The sequence below is a fragment of the Lactuca virosa genome, chromosome 7 (assembly GCF_052849685.1).
Source record: "Lactuca virosa cultivar CGN04683 chromosome 7, Lactuca_virosa_CGN04683_v6, whole genome shotgun sequence".
Taxonomy (NCBI): domain Eukaryota; kingdom Viridiplantae; phylum Streptophyta; class Magnoliopsida; order Asterales; family Asteraceae; genus Lactuca; species Lactuca virosa.
The window spans coordinates 149,743,312-149,768,539 of NC_136432.1; the positions used below are offsets into that span (position 1 = coordinate 149,743,312).

A 25,228-nucleotide genomic window follows, 5' to 3' on the forward strand; every position below is an offset into this window, starting at 1 on the left:
CTCAACCTTTCCATAAACCTACAATATGGAGGGCTAGTTAGTAAATCTACAATATGAAAGCCAAAAATAGTGATTACCAGAACATACCTCTTTCATAGCAGCCACTGCTTCAGTATGTGTATATCTAGACATCAGCAACTCCTGTAAAGTAAGTCTTTCACTCACATTCACCTCATTGTCATCATGTTCTTGTTCCTGAATATCCTCTTTTGCTTGACTCATACCTTGCTTACCAGTAGGTGCATGGGTAAAAAGATCAACAAAATCCTCATCACAGGTTAGGGACACATCGTCCTTTGCTTCACTCTTATGTTTCTTACCATTAGGTGTTTTCTTTGGTGTTTTGTTCCTTGATCCGGACACTTTAGTTTTCCCTCCTCTCCTTGCCATCATCTTAGTCCTTTTCAGAGGACTAACATTAGGACCACCTACTTGATTACCAGATTCTGAAACTAGGGGAGGAGTAACATCACTTCTTGGTATATCAGGCCCACCAACTTGATCACCACATTCTGAAACTAGGGGAGGAGCAACATCACTTCTTGGTATAGCAGACTCAACTGGAGGGAATTGGTCAAAGATAGGTTGGCCTCCCCCATCTTTCCTAGGTCTTCCAATCTTCCTTTTTGGGACAGGGGGCTTAGGTACCTCATTATTTGTGCATGAAATCTTATTATGCCCAAGTTGTTGGCACTTTCCACACCTCACAGTCCTAGTAACCTTTAACCTTTGTGAGGGGTATTTGGCATCTTGTGATTCAGATGCATGCTTCACTCTATTTACTTTGGGTCTTCCAGGCATCCTTCTAACGGGGGGTGGTAATGGTTTAATAAACTCAGTCATTGGCCACAAGTTGCTTCCACCTACAGGTTGTATGTTCTGACTGTAGGTTGCAACATATTTGTCCTTATGGAACCAAGAATAAAGGAATTGACTTGGATCTTTGTGGACATAGTTGATTGCAGCTTGACTATGCATACATGGTATGCCCGACAACATCCACAAGTTGCAGGTGCAAGTGTGATTGGCTAAATCAACATTGTATCCATTGTAGCCATACCTAGTCTCAAACACATCACCACCACTTAGCACCATTGTCCACAACCTACACACAAAACAAACAAAGTACACATATAAATACTTAATATTTTTTGGATACATGCCAATAAAAACTTATATTACCTCATATCTTTCCCAAATTCATTAAGCTTCAGTTGTATGTTAGGCCCATAATTACCCCTCCATTTGGCTACCTCTTGACCTCGGAAGGTCCCTACTAGGGATGAGATTTGGTACTACTAGGGATGAGATTTGGAACCGGAAGGTCCCTATGGTTTAGGGTAATTTGCATGTTTGGTCTCTAACTTATTTTTTTAACTCGGAAGGTCCCTACTAGGGATGAGATTTGGAACCGGAAAACCGGACCGGAACCGAAATCAGACCGGAACCGGAACCGTTAGAACCGGAATATATAGAACCGGTTCTGGTTCCGGGTTTAAAAATTGGCTTTATCCGGGTTCCGGGTAATCCGGGTTTGGGTTCATCAGGTCTGAGTAAACCGGGTCTAAAAACCGGAACTGGAACCACTTTTAGGGTTGGAACCGGTTTTTGTGAAATGTTTAAAAGATGCATATCTCATTCGTTTCAACTCCGATTGACATGCGGTTTTTTCCAACGTGTAGTTTAGAGTTTGTACATGATTTTAGACTATAAATTTGTCATTTTTAGTTTTATATTCATTGACTTACAGTCCCCCAAAGTCGAGATATCAAAGCTGAAAATTTGTAGTTTTTCAGTTTTCTTGTATTCTGTGAAAGTTTTAAAACACGCGTATCTAATTCGTTTGAAGCCCGATTGACATGTGGTTTTTTCCAACTTGTAGTTTAGAGTTTGTACATGAGTTTAGACTATAATTTTGTCATTTTTGGTTTAAAATTCAATGATTTACAGTCCCCCGAAGCCGGGATATCAAAGCTGAAAATTTTCAACTTTTCAGCTATTTGTTTTTGTACTTTGTATTCTGTGAAAATGTTAACACATGCATATCTCATTCGTTTAAAGTCGGATTGACATGCGGTTTTTTCCAGAGTGTAGTTTAGAGTTTGTACATGATTTTAGACTATAATTTTATCAATTTTGGTTTCATATTCAATGAGTTACAGTCCCCCAAAGTTGGGATATCAATATAAAATTTTTCAAATTTCAACCCACTAAGTAGTAAGTAATTACCAAAAAAATTCAGTTTTTCTGGGTTTTCCGGTTCTAAACCCACGTTATCCGGTTCCAACCTACCCATTTCGATGTTTCTGGGTTTTCCGGTTCTAGACCCACTTTACCCGGTACCGTACCTGGAACCGAACCGGAACCGGTTCCTATATATCGGTCCGGTTTCCGGTTCTACAAAATCTCGTTAAACGGTTCCGGGTTTTTCGGGTCCGGGTCCATCTGGTCCGGGTTTGGACCCACTTTCATCCCTAGTCCTTACTGTTTGTTTTTGTTATGCGTCTGGTCCCTGTCCTACCAAAAAAAACTATTTTGCACTTGATTTTTTAATTTATTTAAATAAACACACCCCCTCACCTTACCTTACATACCCCACCATTTTTCCCTATTTAAATAATAATCTTTTTAGGTAAGGTAAGGACCAAATGCGTAACAAAAACAAACATTGAGGACCAAGCGCGTAAAAAACAAACATTAGGGACTTTCCGAGTTAAAAAAATAAGTTAGTGACCAAACGTGCAAATTACCCCAAACCATAGGGACCATTCGTGTAATTTACTCATTATTTTTTACATTCATTATTAAGTTTGAATAAATAACATGGACTCCTAAAGGTAATATTTGCCTTTTTTGTTTGTGCTTTGCTGGATATACAGATATGTTTATATACATAAGTTCAATCTTGGTGTACAGTGGTGTTGATATTAATTAATTATTACAACATAATTAAATTGGTATAATTGCGGCAATTGATTTTAGTGGAATCGTAGCTGGTTGTGTATATTGGTTTTAATTCTGATGTAATTATTTTCACGCTAATAATTTCTTTAATAACGGCTTGCCTCAAAATGTAGGACACTAAATTTCTATTCTAAAATAAATCACAATAATTTGGAATAGCAATTATTAGCATGAAAATAATTACATGAGAATTAAAACCAAAACACCCAACCAGCTACGATTCCACTAAAATCAATTGCCGCAATTATCCGTCAACAGAATCCGCCTCCTTCAAGTCCAATAGTCGTTCGTCGGCAGCCCCCACACAAATCGGTCTTATCCACGACCAAGACCGCCGTCCTTGACTCCAATGATTTGATCGTTCAATGTGCATTCCTTATTTTGCTCCGAAGCCAAGAGCAAGGGTAAACTTGCATTAAAGGAACTTGTAGTTGTCGAACCAAAGGGTCCTTCCAAAAGAGATCAATCTCCCACACCCTACTATTTGTTGTAAATTGGAATGTTCAATAATTCTTTATTCATGCAAGTTATTTATTGACCTAATTAGTTACTCCCATGGTCGAAGACCTCAGTTAGTCACGCATAAAAAATGGGTATGTAAGTGGCGGTTTGATTCGGTTATTAGCCAAAACCGAACCATATTCATTATAAATGGTTAATGCATTTCAGTAGTCATTGGTTATCGGTTATAGTATTGGTTTTGGTTACGATTTTAGTCGGTTAGTAATTATAGTTTATGGTTAATATTGGTTAACCATAATGGTTCAAAATGATATAAAAATTAATAAGAATAAATACTTTGCTATCAAAAGTTAACAAAATAAAGTACATTGCTATAAAAAGTAATTGATTGAATGTGTATAATAACTATATTTATATGACAGAAAATTATGTATACTATCTAATTCCAAATAATTACCCTTTAAATTTTCAATTCTTAATACAAATACATACTATATATTTAATATTGTATTATATTAAAAATATTTATCATTATTATTGACTAGATTTAACATAACAAACCCAAAAAAGAAAGGATCATTCATCAAGTAATGTCTTACTGGCTTTATGTTGGTCTACTTCAACACTTGATAACAACATCCAACAAAAGAAAACCCAACCCTGGGAACTGTAAAGGGATCAAAACCCAAAAACCCAAACATTAGAAAAGTGGGAGCAAATGCAGATGATATACAGATACAGATTCACAGCAACACAAGGAGACAATGGCTTGGCTTGGCTTGATTAATATTCACAAGTTGTGAAACATAAGAAAAGTGGGAGCAAATGCAGTTGATGCAAATTTAACACAAACATAACTGATTATTAAAATAAAACACAAAACCTTTAAAGGATTTGGATTTGAGCAGACAACAAATAGAAGGTAGATTTCTAGCATAAAGAAGCAAGCAGCTCCAGCAAGGAAGCAGCAAATTGCATTTGGATGTCTTGTTCGATTGTTTGGAAGAGAGGGACGTGTACAAAGACGGATTTAACCCCATTTTGCTCTGCAAACCTAAGGGAATGATAGTAGACATAGTTGCACACAAATCTCCCAGCATCATCAGATGTCACCACATCATAACCCATCTTTGCCAACGATCTTGTTATCTCATCCACAGGAACACATGTCTGCAATAAACAAGTAGTAAAAATTAGTTTGAAATCTTATGAAAAGACGTAAATGCCCTCCCTCATCATCGGAAATGATTTTACCTTTCGTGTTTTTGAAATTCCACCGTCTGCAGGAATAATAGGAACTTTCTGCAAATAAAAAGGATTTGACATTACAGACCAAACAACAGCACAAGAATAAAATAAAAAATAAAAAGTGTATTCAAGTCAGAATTGGGTAACTACTGAAAAATATATTAGTTACTTACCTTTTTTTCATAAGAATTTTGAAGTACAGGGGTGTTTTTTGAACACTTTAGATAGTAGTTAGTTACCCAGTAATTCTGACATTAACTTTTGAAAAAAAAAAAAAAAAAAAAAAAAAAAAGGTTATGATGGAGTATGGAGGGAGGGAGGGAGATCTGACCTGAGGCTTCCATCCCATCTCATCAGGACAGCGGAAAGTAGCTTCATTTACAGCTTGATGCTCAATAGCAAACCTTGTGGCCCCGCTATTTACTCCAAAATGTAACTGAAAAAATAATAATTTCGAAAAAAATATATATTATATTATATACTTCATTGGCTTATAGCTCATACACACATTAAAAATAATAAATAAAGGTTTAAATGGAAGTTATAATACACAAATATATGAAACTACATTGCTATTTCTTGCATTTAGCCCTAAAGCCTCGTCTTCTTGTGTTTACTTTTACTAAGTGCACCTATAATAATCTAAACTATCATGGAAAAATTCACGTTGACTTGCCTCTTTCCAATGCCTAAAACATGAATTTTCCTTTAGATTCCATCATTATTTCTTGTTTACATAGTTTGTGAGCATTTTTAAAATATCACAATTACCCTTCCCATGTTCCCAATCATATTTCCCCATGTATCACTTTTTTACTTAATTGACTTTGTGGGAACAAAACAAAATCCTCAGAAGCTGTATAGTATATAGATGTTTCTTTTGAACTTAATGCAAAAACAACAACTCAATAGAAAAAGTTATGGAAACAAGGTTTTCCCCCATTGAATCCTAATTATTTACAAATTTCCCTCGTTTATTTTTTATTTTTCCTCTTTCTCGAAATATCATTCAAACGGTACTTTATCTTATCCAGACAGCGGTTAATAGGAAAATAAAGAGGAACAGGGCCTCAGAGAAAGGAAATTTTATGGAACTCCCACCTTGATTTGATGGGAATTTTGGACTTTTTTATAATGTAATGATACAATACAATCACCAAGGACATTTTTTTGGAACATTTATAACAGCTATGATAAAGGATCTATATGCATGGTGATACTTTATTTGTAAACTACTCAATTCACAAGGATCAGCCTCTGGGTATTAAGATATGGTGGTATGGGGTATGAAATAATAACATACAGTTGCTCAATCTAGTGCTAAAGTTGAATTTAGATACATGGAATATGCAGTAGGTGACCTTTTGTGGATAAAAAAATAAAATCATAATGGATGAATGATGATCTCCAAATTTAGAGATAGAAACCTATTGAAGTAGTAATGAATATTAACTTTGTATGTATACAATTAGTAAACAGCAATTTCACATAGAAAATTGAGAATCAAAGATTAGAGATAACAACTGACCAGAATGACTTTGGAGAAATTGGATTGTTCAGTGTCCTTGCTGACAGCAGATTGTAATGTCTGATACAAAGGAACAAGAGCTCCTTGGCCTGCAGTCTCCAGAATTGTGCAACTACCAAGAGTCACCCCCTTTGGCAATCCATTCTTCTTCATATACTCGTTCAAATTATTAACAATTTTCTCAGTTGGATTGTCTGAAACTCCATGAAATTTCTTAAACCCTGTCACATGGAACGTTACTGCTGGAGGCCCTTCTGACCCCATTTACCTACACTTGATCACTAATACTAAAGTTGCACCTACAAGAAAATGATTACTTATCAGTTGAGATCAAACTCTAATTACACAAGTTACACAGAATACTTATTCCCATCAGTTTATAATGTTTGAGCAAATCTACTTTCACTTATGATTATAAAGTCAAATAATCAGTTTGCTCATAGTTGCAACAAAAGTATAATTATCCACTATTAGAGTAGAATTAGTTAGATATAGACCTGTCAGTTGACCCAATTTTATCTATTCCTTAAACGATATCAATTTCCCAAACACATCGCACTATCAAAAGTGATTATCTGTCTCCAACACCATGTTTTGTCAAGGTTGATTATGTAATTCCGAATTTTCAATAGAGTAATCACTTTCAAAAACGATAATCGAAACAATCCCTAAGTCGGAAACTTGTATTTCTGCAGATGAATAATTATCGTGTTTTAGCTGAAAGTCAAACGAACACCTGACAACTGATTTTCAAATACATATCCGGAATCAAATCATACATACAAAAAAATCGAACCGGTCAGTGATTACTTCGGCAACTGTACATGAGAATTGTGATCGAGCATATCACATACGAAATCACTGAAGGCCAGCATGAAAATTATTAAAAAAAAAACCCCTATAACTTTTCGATAAATAGAGTCGAATAAATCAAACTGTGAACTATAATTCAGAAGCAATTGAAACAACAAAACCTGATCAAAGGCATATTGGATCAAACAAATCAAAAGGAAGGAAAAGGAGAAGGAATTGTGCGTTTACCTGAGAATTGTGCGCGAAATGGGTACAACCACCAGTCTTATCTGTATAAGCGATTAAGCAAAAAAGTTTAAGCTGATTGAGATTCCTTTTGGCAATCAAAAGCGAAGAAAAATACACATTAGAGGACGTGTCAAATGGTGTGTCGTTGTCACACTTTGATGAAACTTGGCATTTAACATCTTCCCTTTACCATTCTTTTTTGATGAATGCAATCGTATTTTGTCCTTACTTTGGCCAAATACAAAAAATATGACACCTAATTCATTTAATTATTGTTTTACCTATATTTGCAAATAAAAGGTAAAATTCATAAAAAAAAATAATAATAATAATAATGTTTTTTTATTAATTAATCCCACTTTATGTAGACATTTGCAAAAATTACCAACTAATCCGAAGTTGAGCATTTCGTAATAGACCTAATTAATTTTGGATTAACTTTACGTCTCATCAAAAATATATTTTCATCATAAGAAAGGACGTTTTGGATTTCAAAATATTGATCTTGAATTTGTAAGTTGGATTTTGGATTTCGGACAACGTTTTTCCCCAAAAAAAACAGTCATGACAACTATTCTCAAACACTTGTTAACGAGTATAATGGTGATCAATGACGTATCCAACCCGAAAGTGAAATGGGGTGCATAGTTAACCGTTGACCGTGTAAATTAATAATAATAAAAAGATACTTAAAAGTAGAATAACATTAAAACATTCAGCTAAATGTCATTTTACAATTGAAATCTACGAGCAGACATAGCTAAGAAACGTTTGATAATACTTTCATTCGTAACCTTGGAAAATCCTTCTCTTTCAAGCGCGCAAATTACACAATCATTTAAAAATTTATCCGAAATCCGATTCCGCAAATCTGACTTGACAAGCTTTATCGCGGAAAAACATCTCTCCACCGTTGCGGTTGCAAACGGCAAAAGCAATGACAACTTCAATAACCGGTAAACCAAAGGAAAGTTAAGATGCATATTGCTTTCCACCATCACTTTAGCAAGGTCAGATATACTCTTCAAAGTAGCAAATCTTGCATCTTGTTACATAAAAGTTGGGTAAACCGAAAGTTCATTTAGAATATTCAACTAATCTTTAAAGCTAAAATCATGTCGATAGAAATCGGTCAACTTTCGTAACTTTGATGGGTCAAAGTCACAAAATGAATCATGTGGATTCAAACCCGTCATACAAATAAGCAATTCGGAACTTACTTCATTAAAATGATGACCGAACTCTTGAATTTGCATATCCAAAACCATGTTCAACAAAAAAAAAAACTCGTAATAATGGCGATTGGAGATAGTGGTGTACTGTCTTCGGGCTCTTGGATTAACATAAACTTCCTCCATGTTCACCATTTGAATGTTATTATTCTCATAAAAAGAGGTGATATCCAATATAAGTGCATCAAACTCATCATTTCTCATTTTTTTTTTAATGTTGCAGTGGTTGATTTCACCAAACTTATAGCATTCACAATATCTTGATCCTTTCTTTGTAGAGTTTGTGACAATATGTTTGTGATCCCCAAAATTTTCAACATCAACTGCAAGTGGAACACAAAATCAAATGATCGAAGATATATTCGAAGACCACTTGCTTGACATTGACTAAAACCATTAAGGCATTCATCTTCAATATATTTAAGCACATCAGTAACAGATGAAAACAAACCAACCAAACGCGATAGAGTTTTGTAATGAGAATTCCAACGTGTATCTCCGGCTCTACTAAGAGAAAGTTCTTGGTTTAATCCACTTCCGGTATCAATTTCACCACGGCCGATGGATTCTTCTAGTTTATCTTTTTGACTTTCACGCAACATATATGTTCGTTTACAAGAAGCACACACAACATTCATTAGAACAACTATCATATCAAAAAAGACTCCAACGTCGTGATGTTTTTTTGCAACTTTGACAATAACTAGCTGAAGTTGGTGAGCAAAGCAATGAACATAATATGTTGAGGTATTTTCTTTCATGATTAAAGATTTTAGACCATTAAAGTTCTCACTCATATTGCTTGCTCCATCATAACCTTGACCCCTGACCTTCTTTAAACTCAATCCATATTCAAAAAATAAAGAGTCAATAGCAGATATCTTTTTGAATACATGGAGCCACCATTTGATTGTTCCCTGGAGCATTTCGTAATGTAACTTTAAATACACTCTAATTTTGATCCCGAATCAAATTATATACTTCCAAGAAATTTCCTCTAAAAAGAGACATTTCAGACTCATCGTGACCACGAAAAGGTAATGCACATTTCAATAAACATCTACAAGCATCATAGAGCCAAACTGGGCTCGAAGTCATTATGGACTCGAGGTTGATACGGACCCGGTGGTTGATATGGACCCAACACAGTTACTTGCTGTTACACGGGGTTGATACGGACCTGACACAGCCATGTGCTGTTATATTTATGTGTATGATGTATGTGGTATTTTTTGGAAGCTTACTAATCTTTGTGCTTACAGTTATGTTTATGGTTTCAGGTACTTCCGGTACGAAAGGGAAGGGTCCGACATGATGGCACAACATTCCCCCCCCTCCTATGTTTCCACGATTATGATTTCTTTTACTCTGATGTTTTTGATAGTTTATATCTTGAATGTTTTCGAGACATATGATGTATAGGATTGATGAATTTGAAAATGATGAAAATGAAATTTTTATCACTGTTCTTGGGACGTTACATGGTTTGAAACATCTGAAGTTGGGTCGTGTCTTGAAATTTCAATACTGCTTACCATGTAAGGAAGGAATGGAATGGTTCATTCTATAGGAATTAAAAATGTTTTGTGTTTTGTTTTGTCTGATGGAATGGAATGGATCATTCTTGAAGGAATGTTATTCATTTCTTTCCTTTGTGGAAGTGAAATATAGGGTTTATAATTGAAATAATTTGCTTTGGATCTTTTTACAGACTTCAACAATCCCTTTAAGGAAGATGGGATAGAGATCACTAGTGTGGATATCAATTATCCAATAGAACCAAATTCTATAAGTTGTTTTTTCCACTTGTACGTTTTTGCTTAATTAATTTATGCATCAGGTTAATGTTTTTATGAATGGATTAAATGAAATGTCTTCTAAATACAAAGCAATTTTCATTGCTTCAATTCAGTAGATTTTTCAAAGTAAAAGGTGTTAATAACAAAATGCTACAATTATTCTGAATTACAATATAGTAATAGAAGAAATGGAAGTCGAATGCTATAATAAGCAACAACAAAATTGAAATTACATTGCTTTTTCTTGCATTAATCCCATTTATGAATTTCATGACTACTACCTACAACCATACTATTCTATTGAATGAGTATATCATCAATCTGATTAGGAAAAATTTTCTTGAATTTTTATAGGTTGTCTATGAGTTTGAATGGGAGTATGATGATCATGAGGTGAGCCTTTAATCCTTATTGCTTTCTTGAATGTTAACTCATGAGGTTGAGGTTTGGTAATAAATACAACATAATTTCTACAATTGTAGAAAATTGTTAGTTTTACTCATGTTACAAATTACAATCATCAAAATTCTTGAAATTAATTTTTTGTAGGATTTAACTAATGTCCTCTTTGTTGAGCAATTGCCTGAAGATCAGAAGGATGCCTTCAAGGTAAACTTGTTAAATAAATAAGACAACATTTAATGGGGAAAATAAGAAACAGAGGCTATATCTTTATAATCTTGTTGGATTGTCTTTATTTGACTTATTTATCAAATGATATATGAATTTGTTAAGGAAAAGGTTAGAGAAGGTGTCACACCCTCGAACCAGATGGCAGAAACGTCTAAGGGCTCATGTGACTATCAATTGAAATATCATCACAATGAATATACATGAAACATAACACATTAATCACCAAACATTACATATTACAGCTGGTATTGTTCACATCAAGTACATTGTCATAGGTTACATAAATCCAAAGTATTAATAGTACGATGAGTGACGTTACACAAAATAAATCCATACACACTTGAAAGTCCTTCTGCTTAACGATTACCTAAGAATACAAGTTATTTTGAAAACGGTCAACATATATAATGTTGGTGAGTTCATAAGCATGTTTGAATAAAACTCTTTGTATTGTTTGTAAAACCCAGAAAATCCGATATTTTCTGTAAAAAGTCTGAAAAATGATGTGAAAATCGAGTATAATGCATGTGTGAATTTCATAGTAGTACGTATAGGAATGCAGTTCAAATTTCTTTGTATTCTTTCTGTTGTAAGTAAGTGGTATTTGAATAATAGTATTTCCCCAGAAAATCCGATATTTTCTGATTTATGAAAATGTCACGGTCTTTGCATTGTAGAAATGTTTTGTATCATTATGACTTACGAGTTTTTAAATTTTCCGTAATGTCTTAATGGGAATGGATCTCTATATGAGTCGTTGTTGTTGTTGTTTGGCATCTGGTTTTGTTGAAGCTGAGTCCTACAGTACTTTGCGGTATGGCCTTTCCGGTTGCACCTTGTGCAAATCATCTCTCTACATTCCCCCTGATGGTGGAAGTTGCATTTGTTACATTTGGGGAGATTTCCTGAGTACTGCTTTGGAGCATTAGGCGTGGCTGAGGCTGGAGCATGTGGTGTGGTGGTAGCTTGAGTTGCAGCATGAACAGTCACCGTTTGTTGTTTCTTAGATGATTCCGAGTTTTGTTTCCCCTTTCGCTTGTCGTTTTTCCCTTTCTTGTTCTCACCTTCCTTCTTAACCTCCGCTTCTACTGTTTTGGCACCCTTTTTGTTGCCATGATCATACAATTTCTTGGCCAGTCTCTTGGCGCTATCAAACGTCTTAGGGTTTGCCGCAATGACATTCCCTTGGATAGGTGCAGTCAATCCCCAGATAAACCTCTCAATCTTTTTCCCTTCTGAGGTGATCATTCCTGGATACAAGAGAGATAGTTCACTAAACTTGGTTATGTATGCATCGATATCGGAGTTTTGAACCGTGAGGTTCCACAATTCTTGTTCCATCTTCTGAATTTCGCCTCTTGGACAGTATTCAGCCAGCATCATTTCTTTGAGCTCTTCCCATGGCAACGCGTTCGCCACTGGGAGTGTCATGGCCTCTATGTGTCCATTCCACCGGGAGAGGGCTTGATCAGTGAATGTGCATGCCGCAAACTTGACCTTGCACCCATCCGGACACCCACAAATTTCAAAAACTGATTCCACCTTCTCAATCCATCTTTTCAGAGCTATTACACCTCCTGTTCCATTAAAGGTTCAAGGTTTGGTGTTAGTAAAGTCCTTGTAGGTGCATGTTCGTGTGGCTCCGTGGTTTTTTCCTTGATTTGTGCTTCCGATTCCCTATCCGTTGCCTTCTCCGTTGTTTCCATTGCGGCTCTCATGGCCACCATTTGGCCAGCGGTCGCCTGCGCCTGATCGCCGATATCACGAGTCCTCCTTACTATCACTGGCAAGGCTCGATCGGAAACTTCGTCAGTGTTCTTTTCGTCCTCTTCGTCATCATCGGTCTCATCAAACTCGCAGTCCATGTCTGTATACTCCTCTTCCTCTAGGTCAGAGGCTGCCTCGGGTCCTACCACGGGGTCTTCTTCAATTTCTCCGTGAGCCACTAGGTTTTGGTGGAAAAGAATGCCCTGATGCACTCCATCCATGGTGGTTGCGCGAGAAGTTGGGAGTGAGAAGGGTGAAAAGGGGTGTAAGACGTTGTAAAAATTTTAATCACGTATACATATAGTATTTCCAAAATACTCCTATAGTATTTTAATTATTTATGTTTGAATTCCTGAGAAGTTTTGAATATGAAGTGAGTTTTCTAGGTCAACTTCCCGCCATAACTACCCCCAAACACATGTTGGTCATATTTTGAATAAATATAGTTGATCAAGCTATATTTACCCCCAATATAACCACATAACTGCCCGGGTTTAATCACAGCGTTCCATTTCCTCTAGAGACTTTTAATGTTATAGTTTTAATGTATGCACTTTATTCCAATTGTTTTAGTCCCATTGTATTTATAGTTGCATATCATGTATGGTTAGATATGCTAGTTCACTATAAACAATGCTCTGATACCAACCTGTCACACCCCCGAACCAGACGGTGGAAACGTCTGAGGGCTCGTGTGACTATCAATTGAAATATCATCACAATGAATATACATGAAACATAACACATTAATCACCAAACATTACATATTACAGCTGGTATTGTTCACATCAAGTACATTGTCATAGGTTACATAAATCCAAAGTATTAATAGTACGATGAGTGACGTTACACAAAATAAATCCATACACACTTGAAAGTCCTTTTGCTTAACGATTACCTGAGAATACAAGTTATTTTGAAAACAGTCAACATATATAATGTTGGTGAGTTCATAAGCATGTTTGAATAAAAGTCTTTGTATTGTTTGTAAAACCCAGAAAATCCGATATTTTCTGTAAAAATTTGAAAAATGATGTGAAAATCGAATATAATGCATGTGTGAATTTCATAGTAGTACGTATAGGAATGCAGTTCAAATTTCTTTGTTTCTTTCTGTTGTAAGTAAGTGGTATTTGAATAATAGTATTTCCTTAGAAAATCCGATATTTTCTGATTTATGAAAATGTCACGGTCTTTGCACTGTAGAAATGTTTTGTATCATTATGACTTACGAGTTTTTAAATTTTCCGTAATGTCTTAATGGGAATGGATCTCTATATGAGTCGTTATAACCATACATGATAGTGACTGATTTGCATGTCTTGGCATTTTTCCAAACGCCGGATTTTCGATCAAGGTTTTGTCACCCTAGACTGGCCTAGTTTAACTGTAGCGAACAACTCAGGTGTGGGGGAGTCACCCCCGTATAGATCTATAAACAAACTCTTGCTCTCCCTCCAGGAGATTCTAATTATAACTACAAGCTACGGCCATACACTCAATGATGTCAACCGACACGTCTCACTAGATCCCATTTGTTTTCACATGAATTTGTATACTGTTATATGTATTTAGAAGTTCGAACACTAGATGATGCATAAAATGAAAAGGTAAGGCCCAACAAACATGAAGAAAAGGCAACCATGGCCCATTAGACGTGTAAGTTATTTCCAGGTTAAATTAGCATGTAAATGGGCCACTAAGGCCCAATAACATGTAAATGCTAAATTAGGCCCATTTAGCATGTAATTGGGTCACTGAAGCCCAATAGACACGTGATGAATACATTGGGCCCAATAAACATGTAAATGGATCACAAAGGCCCAATAAACATGTATAGGAAGTATTAGGCCCAATATTCGTACGGTTATTGCATTTCGTTTATTTGTTATAGTATTGTTCACTTCGTCGGAGAATTTATCCATAATGTTATAAAAATCTAGTATTTTGTTATAACGGTATTTTTAGTTTGTTACGTCAAAATTCTATAATTTGAACTCGTGTTTAACAAAATTACACTTTAGGCCCCTTAAGAACTAAATTAACATTTAGAGGCTTATTTTTACATAAAATGTCATTTATGGTCTATTTTAATTAAAAATAACATTTTAGTCCATAAATTTATAAAAATTTGTATTTTCGCCCCAAATGTTTAGTAATTTACGGTTTTGGTCCAAAAATACTTATTTTGACATTTTCGGCCCCTCTATGCAGAAAATTACATTTTCAGCCCCTTATTTACATAAAATGACATTTTCGGCCCAATTTTTATAAAATTAACATTTTTGGCCCAAATCTTAAGATAATGTCATTTTCAGCCCCTAATCTCGTTTATTCTCAATTTTGGCTCAAGTTTTGATTAAATAACATTTTTATCCCCAAAAATTGATATTTTTGCAATTTGGGCCCAATAAGCCATGAGGCCCACATTAAGGCCCAAAATGCCAAATTTTACACTTTTGACCCTTAGGAAAATAGGGTTGATATAAAAACTCATTTTTAAGCTAATAATACCCTTTTGGCCCCTATAAAACCGTAGGGGTCACTCTTGTCCCAAACTTTTGTTTATTTGCCAAAAATGATCATTATACAAGATTTTGTTTTGTTTTTCACAACTTAGGCATTTATATAACTTTTAACTTTGTAGTATGGTGTCTAGAGTGTTTTTGTTTGTGAATCTCACTTATTTTTGTTAGAGTTTTATAGATCCATCAAGTTTATCACACAACCACAACAAAAGCCAAGAAAATCACACATAACATGCATAAATACATAGATCTACACATAAATACTTGTATTCTCCCCCAAAAACAAGTAAAAACAAAAAACAAGGGGGTATGAACTCACCTTTGCTTGTTGTTCTCGGTTTTGAAGAAGAAGTGAGTGTGTTTTCGGCCCTAGCAAGCCTTCTTGAGTAGATTTCGAGCTTAAGAAGTTTCTAAGAGTATGATCATGGAGTAAAGCTATGTAAGAAGGAGTTCTTAATGTTAAAATGAAAGGAGATGTTTGTGTTTGATAACAACTTACCAAAGATTGAAAATACTTGATGAAGATCCTTGAAACACAAGCAAAATTTTGAGATCCTTGGAGGAAGGAGGATGATCTTGAGAGTGTTTGGAGAGGATTTGAAAGTGTGTGTGTGTGTGTTAGCTCTCGGCCGAGAGGATAAGAAGAAGAGAGAGAGACATAGAGTTTGATTAATGGTGGTGTGATAGGTGCATGGGTACATGCACCCTTGCATGGATACCCAACATATAAAGATTAGGTGTCAAGGGTTAAGAAATCCTCCATTTCCTTTTTTTTGTTTTACTCCTTGGGCCGAGAATGGGCTAGGAGGAAAGAGGATGAAGAAATGGTGTTGGGCCCAAACTCTTGGCTTGATCGAATTTTATAGGCCCAATATTATTTTTCGGCCCATTGGGTTCATTAGATGGTCCACAACCCATTTGAAAGAAAGAAAGGGAGTTGATGGCCCATTAAGGCAAATTAATTCATTTATGGCCCAATAGGGTTAGAATGAATCATTCTAGGCCCAAATGGTCCAAAATGTTATAGATTTATGAATTGGGTCCAATTAGAATCCAAATAGGGTTTCTAAGCCCAATATAGTTGAATTGAATGCTTATTAGTCCATTAGGCCCAATAAGGAAATCCTAGTCCATAATGAACTTGAACCTGGATCTCTAGGGTTTTCAACTCCCAATTGACTATTTGGATGCTTTGTGTAGAGTTTTGAACTTCACTTGTGAATTTTGATTAAGTTTGTGGTCATAGAATGAACATAGTGTATGATATCAAGTTAGAGTTACAAGTATTATCATAGTTGACGTTTACATGATCACAGAATTTCCTGGCAAAAATGTCAGTTGTGACAGAAGGAAAGAAAGCTAATCGTGAGGTAACTTTGTTAGATAATTTTTTTATTATTTTAATGCTAAAGAATTACTTGAGATTGGTTTTTTTTTTTTTATATTTGTAGGCAAAAGAAAAGATGAAGAATGCTCTATAGGCAATAAGTAAAGAGCAAAAGGCTGCATTTGAAAAGATGGAATTTTATAAATTATACACTGTTACCACACCCGACACCCCAAATGTCTCAAATCTTAAAGGTTTGCTACCTTTTTTTTACAAAAATAATTCATTTTTTTAAAACTTCACAACATTATTTTAAAAAATGCAAGGAATTTTGAGCTAAACATTATAATATAAAGAAATGAAAGTAGGATGCTATAAATAATATACGAATCAATGAAAATTCATTGCTAATTCTTGCATTTAGCCCTTGGGTAATTTTGTAAAAAATTCGTTGTTGTTTCTTTATGTTAAAAAACAACATCATATTGTAGTCAACCATATGTGTCCTTCATTTTGACCCGCGTTACAAAATGACCTATTTGCCCTTGATTTAGATCATCAGATCATGTTTTATCAACATTGAAGGATGTTTGTTAATCATATGTGTCTTTTTTCTTGTAGTCTCCATACATTAATCGGTACTACGGAAAAAGCTATCAAGTATATTGACCAGAATACCCTTGAGACCAAAGATAATAAGATATCAAGATTTTTGTAGCTATAGGAATATGAAATTTATTGAGTCTACTTTGGCCATTAAAGAACAAGTTCATTTTCAATGACCTTCACGTATTTTGTCGAATTAAATTCATTTTATAACACTTGTATTTAAATATTTTTGTGCATCCATCCATCCATGTCTCCCTATGTTATACAAATATGGTATCATGTATGTATGACCAGACATGCATGGTGTATGGTGTGACTCATTAATGATTAATTCATGAGATTATTATGTATCAAGTTTTGTGAAGACACTTTTTATCCCATGTAATAAAATGGAAGCAAATTCCCATATATTGTTAATAGACTTGATTTAATTATAATGGTAATAGTTTTGTCTTTTTGAGGAGTGAGATGTTTAACTAACGCAAGTCGAGGTAGACTAAACTAAGGTCAAGTTTTTGTTAAACAACATTTAAGGTTAGATAAATACAAGGTTCCTTTTGTTACTTGGTTGAGTTTTTTTGCAATTTACTATGTTTTTTCTATTACTTTCATGCAAATAGCCGTTCTAACCAAAATGATAATTATTGCTGCCTATTCTGTTAAACTATGTACGATTTATATTTTATGTTTTTTAAATTTGGTAAATATTTTTTGCTAATACTATATTCCAGTTAAAAAACTCTATAAAAAATAGCAATGTATATAAAAACAGGATGCTACAATAAACACATCACCAAATGTATATTGCTTCCAATGCATTGTCTATAAAAAAATAAACAACTTTATATAATTTATATAACTATAATTGGTAGATTTTTCATAGTACAATGCTATAATAAGAATAAATGAAAGTATGATGTTATAAAAGAAAGTAAAACCAATAATTTTTTACATCGGTCAACCCAGCTACCGGACGGGTATAACACTAGTTTGTACTATTTGCAACTATTATTACCACCGAAAGTTAGTCTAAGATACTACATATTAAACCTTCCAAAGACTTATGAATTAGTCGTAGTGAGTGTTTTCGGTCCCAAAAGAAAACATATTTGAGAATAGATGTCAGTCCTAGAAAAGACATCATGGACTGGACTGACATGATATTGAATAGGGAGGGATAAAAAGAATTGTATTGAATACTAAAAGAGATAACAGATACTGAATGAGATAACATCAATGATTGATATTCAACCCGTGAAAGATAGTATCGCAGAGAACACATTTATACATGGACTGGTCAAAGCAAATAACTTACAATAACGTCATTGTCTCATTGACTGGTGAAAGTGGTTAAAAAGAAAAGACGCCCAATTGGCCGGATGCCACTCAATACTCATGATCAATATACAAATGAACAATAAAACATGCATAAATCAAACATTACAGTTATTCTCCCGTCCCTTCCAAATTCCAAATACAGACAGATAGAAACTAGCAACTACAAGTCAAGTCTGAAAAGTCTGATAATAAAAGTAAAAACACATTACTCTAGATAACGTTTTCACAATATGAAAACACATTCGTCATAAAGTTAAAAACCCGACATTTTAATACGTTGGTCGCCTTTAGTGACAGACGGCGTGAAACACCCACAAAGCCGCTTCCTCCTCCCCGTGCCGCCACTCCTCCCACCACGGTGAATAAAATCACGCAAAATCACACTTGTCCGGCTCTTAGTCCTCGAAAACCTGCTCTTCCCTTTGCTTTTCTTCTCATCTTCCACCTTCAATAACACATACTGAATCTTCTGAACCTCCAGTTGCACCCGTTTGATCCTTTCAGACTCTTTCCATGCATCATCTTGCTCCACCCAAACCGATAAAGACGGGTTTTTCTCAACACTAGCCATCGATTCAACGTTCACATTCACTAACCTCAAAATCGTCTCTTCAGCTTCTTCCAATTGTTCTTTCACAGTCTCGAAATCAAACCCCGTTTGTTTCTTCTTACCCTTCTTCCCGGTTTCCAGCTTTTTAGCCAGATCTTTGACTATGGTTTCAAGATTTGCGAGCTTTTGAGCATCGGATGCAAGTCTATCCAAAAGTTTGCATTTTCTAGTGTCTTGATGTTGATTGGGTTGGGGTACTACAACCTCTAACTTATCGACACCTAAATCTTCTATTTGTGGCTCGTATGGAAGCCTTTTGAGTTTCTTTTCGGTCTCGATTTTGTGGGCTTCATGGGCTATTTGAAGTTGTTCGATCATTATATCATCGGTTCGGGAATATGCTCTTCGGCTTCGGCTCCTGCTATTGGTTGATGATGAGCCATCAGAGGCTTGATCGAGTGGGATGTCACGAATCGGGACACCTTTTCTGGATTCAGATGATGATGATGATGATTCGGGTTTGGGTTTTGAGAGGTTGAGATTATCTAAGGTTAAGTAACGTTTTCCACGTAATTTTTCCAGTTTGTGTTGTTGGGTCTCGGTGGTTTTTGTGGGTTTCGGTTTGGTTTGGATGGATGAGATTTCACGCCTTGTGACCACTGTGTTTATGTCTTCGATGATTACTTTTTCAAGTGCTGTTACACGAGTCTGGACATCGATCAAATCGCAGAGACCTTTTGATAATGGTTGCTGTGATTTTGGAGTTTCATTTGATTCTGGATCAATTTGCTGATGGTGTGGATGAACTTTTACTTCCAGATCCTGCAACATTTTCAGCATATATTTAGGGTTGTTTTCGATGTTTGTGTCTTTTTAGCACACGCCAAACACACTATAAAGAGAACATTCTGTAATATTTAAATTCCCTCTCTATAAAGAATTTTGATTCACTAACCTTTTATTTGAACCGTAAGAAATTGCAATAAATAGCAACACACTGGCTTTAGTAACGTTTTTATAAGTCCAATGATCAAATTCAAAATGAAGTGAAAGTATGTTGCTATTTATTATACTTTGGAAAGAAAGAGTGTACCTCTGATTTCCGGCCAGCTGATGTGGCAAGATTTGCTGCCATAGTGAAGAAGTTATTCTCAAGAGACGTTATATTCTCCTTCAAAGAACCAATAACCGGATTATATGCAAGCAATTCCGCCCGTAATCCTTCAATTTCACTCTCCATAATGCTTGTTTTTCTTTTCATCTCTTCTATCTCCCGATCTTTTGACACGGTTTGACCTTCAAGATTCTCACAAACCCCGGTCAACTCATGAACTTTATTTTCAAAAAGAATATCACGCGTGTTGGATATTTGAAGATCAAAAACAAACGAAGTAGCCTCAGCTTCCCACAATTCAAACTCGTTTTCCCGTTCTTGAAGCTCGGAATTCAAATTATCTTCGATATTTTTCCGTTCCTCAAGTTCTTCATGTAACATATCCAATTCTAATCCAAGATTCTCATTCACTTCACGGAGATATTCCGTTTCTTTCTCGAATGCATCAACCTTCAACTCCGATTCCTCATACTTTCTTGTCATCCCCTCCATCGCAAATTCCAATTCCGACTTCATCTCCTCGGTCATCTCAAGCTTCGATTCCAACTCCTCAATCGTACATTGCATAAGAAAATTTTCATTTTCAAGCTCGTTCTTCACGATTCCATACTTTTTCTCTGATTCCCGGAACTCTAATTCCAGTTGCTTGAGAAGGGTTAAAATGACATTTTTCTCCATGAGTAACCGGTGCTTATCATCTTCTTCTTTCTTCAAAGAACGCTTCAAATTCTTGATAATTTTTATAATCTCTTCAACAGATATCTTTGCGGTTTCGTGCCCCCCCATGGAACCAATCTCTAGAGCCAAGAACACCTGATAAATCCCAAATCTTAGATTTTCAACTTCAACTAACAACAGCTCTTCTTCAACCTGTTGCTCAAGAATCTCTGTCTCAAGCTCAGAAATCAATTTATCAGCCAATTTCGATGCCTTAACGTGTTTCTCGCTCTCAACCAATAACTCATAGTTCTTTTCTTCGACTTCTTGTATGAATTTGTGCAAGATGAAATTTTCGAATTGAGCTATCACAGCTTTATCAAGTTCCTCCTGGAATTCGTCTTTCCGGCATTTGCTCTCTTCTAGAAGCCGAGCCTGGAATTCCTGATTCTTGATCATAAAACTCTCCCGTTCTTTCTTTTCGATACTTAAACAACTCATCAATTCTCGAATTTGAGAACGGCCCGTTTCTTTTTCGATCTCGAACTGTGTAAACCGATTCTCGAGAGCTTCTAATCTCCGCCTCACCGATTCCAATTCCGCCGCCAGAATGCCTCTTTCCGCCACAAGATTGGATTTCTCAGTGTTGAGCAATTCACATAGTGATTCCAATCCCTTTGATTTTTCCCGGAGATTTTCAAGCTCAAGATTTGCTGTGGAAAGAGCATTCTCAAGAATAATGTTTTGATCCCCGAGTTTTTGCATATTAACAGTAATTATATGTAACTGAGACAAAAGAATAGTTTTTTCAAGAACTAGAGCTGATTGTTCGCCATGAAGCAGCTCATATGAAGTTTCCAAACCAGAATTCTTCTGGATAAGCTCCTCGATCTTTTCCGGGAGGCGTTTTTGCTCATCGGAATCCTTTTCAATGATCTGTTTTAGCCTCGAGTTTTCATCCTGCAAGTGTTTTACAGTTGACCCGATTGACTCGGGATTCAACCCGACCGACTCGAGTTGACTCATTAACACCTGATAACTCGAATTTAATCCCGTGATTTCTTCTTTTAAACCGAGAATCTCGTCCTGCATGGCGGTGGATTGACCCAATTGCAAAGCAACCTCTTCTTCAAGTCTCTCCTTCATTTCTTTCAGCCCCATGATTTCAATTTCCTTCAAATCTTTCAGCATATGAAGGCTGTTTTTAAGCTCATTTTCAAGATTTCTCTGTTCTTCTTGAGATCGAGTGTATAACATTTGCAAAGTCTCGAGAGCCGCTTCGATTTTAACGTAATTTGTGTGCTCGGTTTTCGCCGTGACTTGAAGTTTCTCAAACTCATCGTGTTTTTCCGATAACTCTCGATCTTTTAACATGATCTTTTTGGCCAAATCGCTCGCTTCCATCTTTAAATTTTGATTTGAAATCCCTAATCGAACACAAATCTCTTCAGCATCTTGAAGCTTTTTAGTAAGTGTTTCAATTTCTGATTGGGCAGAGGAGAGATCACGTTCTAATTTGTATGATTTCTCAAGGGATTCCGCATATAAAACCCTCAAAGCTTCCTTCTCTTCGGTTAACCCTGCGAGATCGATTTTAAGTTTATCGACTTCCCTTTCCGCTCTCGCAGCTTGGTCGGAATACGTTTTGGATTCCGATTCCGATACCGCAATCTTGTTCTCCAAATCTGTAATCCTATCGAGACATTTTCCATATTCCAAAAGACCGGAATCGTTTTCCGATTCCAATCTGGTGAGTTTGTCCATCAAATCTTTAACTTCACTTTCACCCATTCCCCGTGTTTCTTCAATCTTTTCCTCCAAATCCGATATCGTTTCAAGATACTCCATTTGCTTAGCTAATCCCGCTTCCTTTTCCCCTTGCAAAACCCGAAGATTCTCCTTCAACATATGAACTTCTTTTTCGGCTTCAATCGCAATTCCATCAAGAATCTTGGCTTTTTCAAGTGCCCGATTAAGTTCTCCATCAGCATTACAAATTTTCTCCAAACTTTCTCGATACTGAGCAAGTAAAGACTCCTTTTCACTGGTCAAATCGGTCAACGCCTTTTTCAACTTCTCAATTTCATGTTCGGCTTTATTCGCCCGTTCGGTTTCCGAGAAAATCTTAGCTTCGATGATCTCGAAGCTAAAAGATTCGTTGTTATTTTGATCATCGGGTGTTTGAGATTGTGTGGTGGAGATTGAAGATGCTAATTCTTCCTGTAGGCTGAAATGCACTTGATCGGGAAAAGCCGCCTGTAAAGTCCTTTGAGCATGGCGGAGCTCACCGGTTGCATAATCATATCGTTCCGCTAGTGCACGGTAAGCTCGGTAGAACTCTTCAACTAATTTCATCAGCTCTGGCCTCTTCTTGTAGTACATTTCTGCCCTCCTTGCAAATGAATCCGCATCTTCTTCTATCAGTTTGATCATCGATTTCACTTTTGTATCCATATCTGCAAACATGAAACAATGTGAGTGTGTTTCAATTTGACTTTCTATTTTTACAAGTGGGCCCCTCATTTTCATAAAGAACACTTTATGTGAATATGAACCATGTTAAATGACTTCATCAGAAAGAACGAGTTAATGATTATCAAGTATCTCATCAGAATCAAGAGCATCATGACCATAGGTGGACCCTGGAATTCTTTTTGAAATGCAAAAAAAGATTAAAGATGAACTCTTTTTGTTTTATTTTAATGCGTACCAAAAAAAGAAACTCTAATGCTGCTTCAGATTCCTAGATCCATGACCCCATGATTTGGGAATGTAAAAGGTCGATGAAATTCTATACCCCATCACAGGAGTCGTATTCAAATGCACACGAGATCAAATATCCCACAAATAATAAATTTGGATGCGTGTTGAAAGTAATTATCTAACTATTTAGAGATCAAATAATCAGTTTGATTATCGCTTATTTTATTGATCAATTATTTAAATAATCAGAATTTCCCAAATAACCAAACACCATTAAGAGTTCATTTCAAATAGTACCACTTTATTATATTATCAGATCAGATTGTGGTTGTTCAATATCTGTCGGTGGAAAGGAATGCGATTCAAACAAGTACCAAAACTATCTTTCATTTACATAAGCAATCAATCAATCATTCATCAAAAATAGATAAAAACAACAGATAAGATGACAAATCACTCCATACCTGTAAGATTCTCTTGAAGCCATTTTGAATTTTTAGGGCTAATATGGCTGTCCCACCACCAAGAATACAAACGCCTTGACTCTGAATTTAACATGCAGGCCATCACTCCAGCACGGAAGAAAAAGGCAGCTGATTTGGATCTTCAAATCCCAGGAAAGTAGATCAGGGCCACAATCAAATTTTTTTTCTTTTTTCTTTTTCACAAAAAGTAGGGCTACTTCGCACCTAAAAACGTCGGTTAATAAGTAAAGTTAGACAACCACAAAAAAGTGGAATTAGGGTTATATCAACATCCGAGTAGATTACAATAATTACATTCTATAAATCAAGCAGAAATTGGGGATTTATAAGGAAAAAGAAACTCCTCAATTGAGTTGTAACACTCGAGTAGCTGTGAAACCTCTTAATCTGAAAAAAATTACGTTAATTACACAATAGTCTCTCAGGTGGGTGTTTGAAACCATTAGGCAAGATATCGTTTTCAAGCCATCTAACCAAAAAAAAAGTAGAAAAAACAGTATGAAATCAATTGAGAAAATGGCAAAATCAGTCGGAATATTTCAACAATCTGACCGAAAGCAAGACATTTTATGGAAATGGGATGTTTTTTTAAAGAGAAGATTCATATTTATTTTTTTCAAAAGCGTGTCGAGGTGAGATAAAATGATGAAATCGAAAATTAAACCTAAATTGATTGAAATGATGAGACAAAAACATCAACAAAAAAACATTTAACCAAAACCCAGATGAGTTAGATTAGCATTACAAAGAAAGAAAATGAAGTAAAAATCCAAGAAGAAAAAACAAAATCTCGGTTCTCAAAACAGTAAGTGCTAAGGGGTATGAGAAATCAAGATTTTCAAGCAACGAAGATCGATAAACTTACAGAAAAATGAAATCATGCAAATGGGGTTCTGGATTCTGATCTGCAGTTGTAACCCTTCACCCCGTAGAACGGAATTTCCTCTGTCTCTCAACCCATTCGCTTCTCCCACTTTCTCTCTCTAAAAACTCTGACATTCAACGGTAGGTTTTCTTCTTTAATTGACTATTGGGTCATCTTGTTTCTAATTTTATTGCAGACATACAGTGTGAGAATGACTCATGGACTGTAAAAAGCAATAAGTGGGAAACGTGAAGGTTTCTACTAAATGTGTTAGTTTATTGGGGGGCTCGAATCTCGCACATAATAAATGGTAAAATACTCAAACTTAATGATTTTGTCCATTATAAGCATGTTTCTTCAAAATCATATTTCTTATCC

The 25,228-nt window shown here is 35.6% G+C and overlaps 3 protein-coding genes across 4 annotated transcripts; all 3 read right to left on the reverse strand.

Annotated features, from left to right (window-relative positions):
* Positions 1 to 4,126: 4,126 nt before the first annotated feature.
* On the reverse strand, positions 4,127 to 7,390 carry LOC145124972 (Peptidase C15, pyroglutamyl peptidase I-like protein). 2 transcript variants are annotated; one of them, XM_079060452.1, is made up of 5 exons: positions 7,244 to 7,390; positions 6,203 to 6,501; positions 5,006 to 5,110; positions 4,681 to 4,728; positions 4,127 to 4,596 (listed from the first exon to the last, which is right to left on the reverse strand). In XM_079060452.1, the coding sequence occupies exons 2-5, from the start codon at positions 6,464 to 6,466 to the stop codon at positions 4,357 to 4,359; spliced, it is 657 nt and encodes a 218-aa protein (XP_078916578.1). In that variant the 5' UTR covers positions 6,467 to 6,501; positions 7,244 to 7,390; the 3' UTR covers positions 4,127 to 4,356. The 2 variants fall into 2 exon arrangements, with proteins under 2 accessions (XP_078916578.1, XP_078916579.1); XM_079060453.1 differs by lacking the exon at positions 7,244 to 7,390 and adding an exon at positions 6,700 to 6,881.
* A 947-nt stretch (positions 7,391 to 8,337) lies between these two features.
* Positions 8,338 to 9,401, reverse strand: LOC145127223 (uncharacterized). Its single transcript, XM_079062450.1, has 2 exons — positions 8,870 to 9,401; positions 8,338 to 8,798 (listed from the first exon to the last, which is right to left on the reverse strand). Exons 1-2 carry the CDS (start codon positions 9,399 to 9,401, stop codon positions 8,338 to 8,340), a joined length of 993 nt encoding a protein of 330 aa, XP_078918576.1.
* Positions 9,402 to 18,543: 9,142 nt separating this feature from the next.
* NET1A (Kinase interacting (KIP1-like) family protein) lies at positions 18,544 to 25,102 on the reverse strand. Its single transcript, XM_079059039.1, has 4 exons — positions 24,851 to 25,102; positions 23,965 to 24,189; positions 20,120 to 23,253; positions 18,544 to 19,848 (listed from the first exon to the last, which is right to left on the reverse strand). Exons 2-4 carry the CDS (start codon positions 24,065 to 24,067, stop codon positions 18,730 to 18,732), a joined length of 4,356 nt encoding a protein of 1,451 aa, XP_078915165.1. The 5' UTR covers positions 24,068 to 24,189; positions 24,851 to 25,102; the 3' UTR covers positions 18,544 to 18,729.
* Between the last annotated feature and the right edge of the window lie 126 nt (positions 25,103 to 25,228).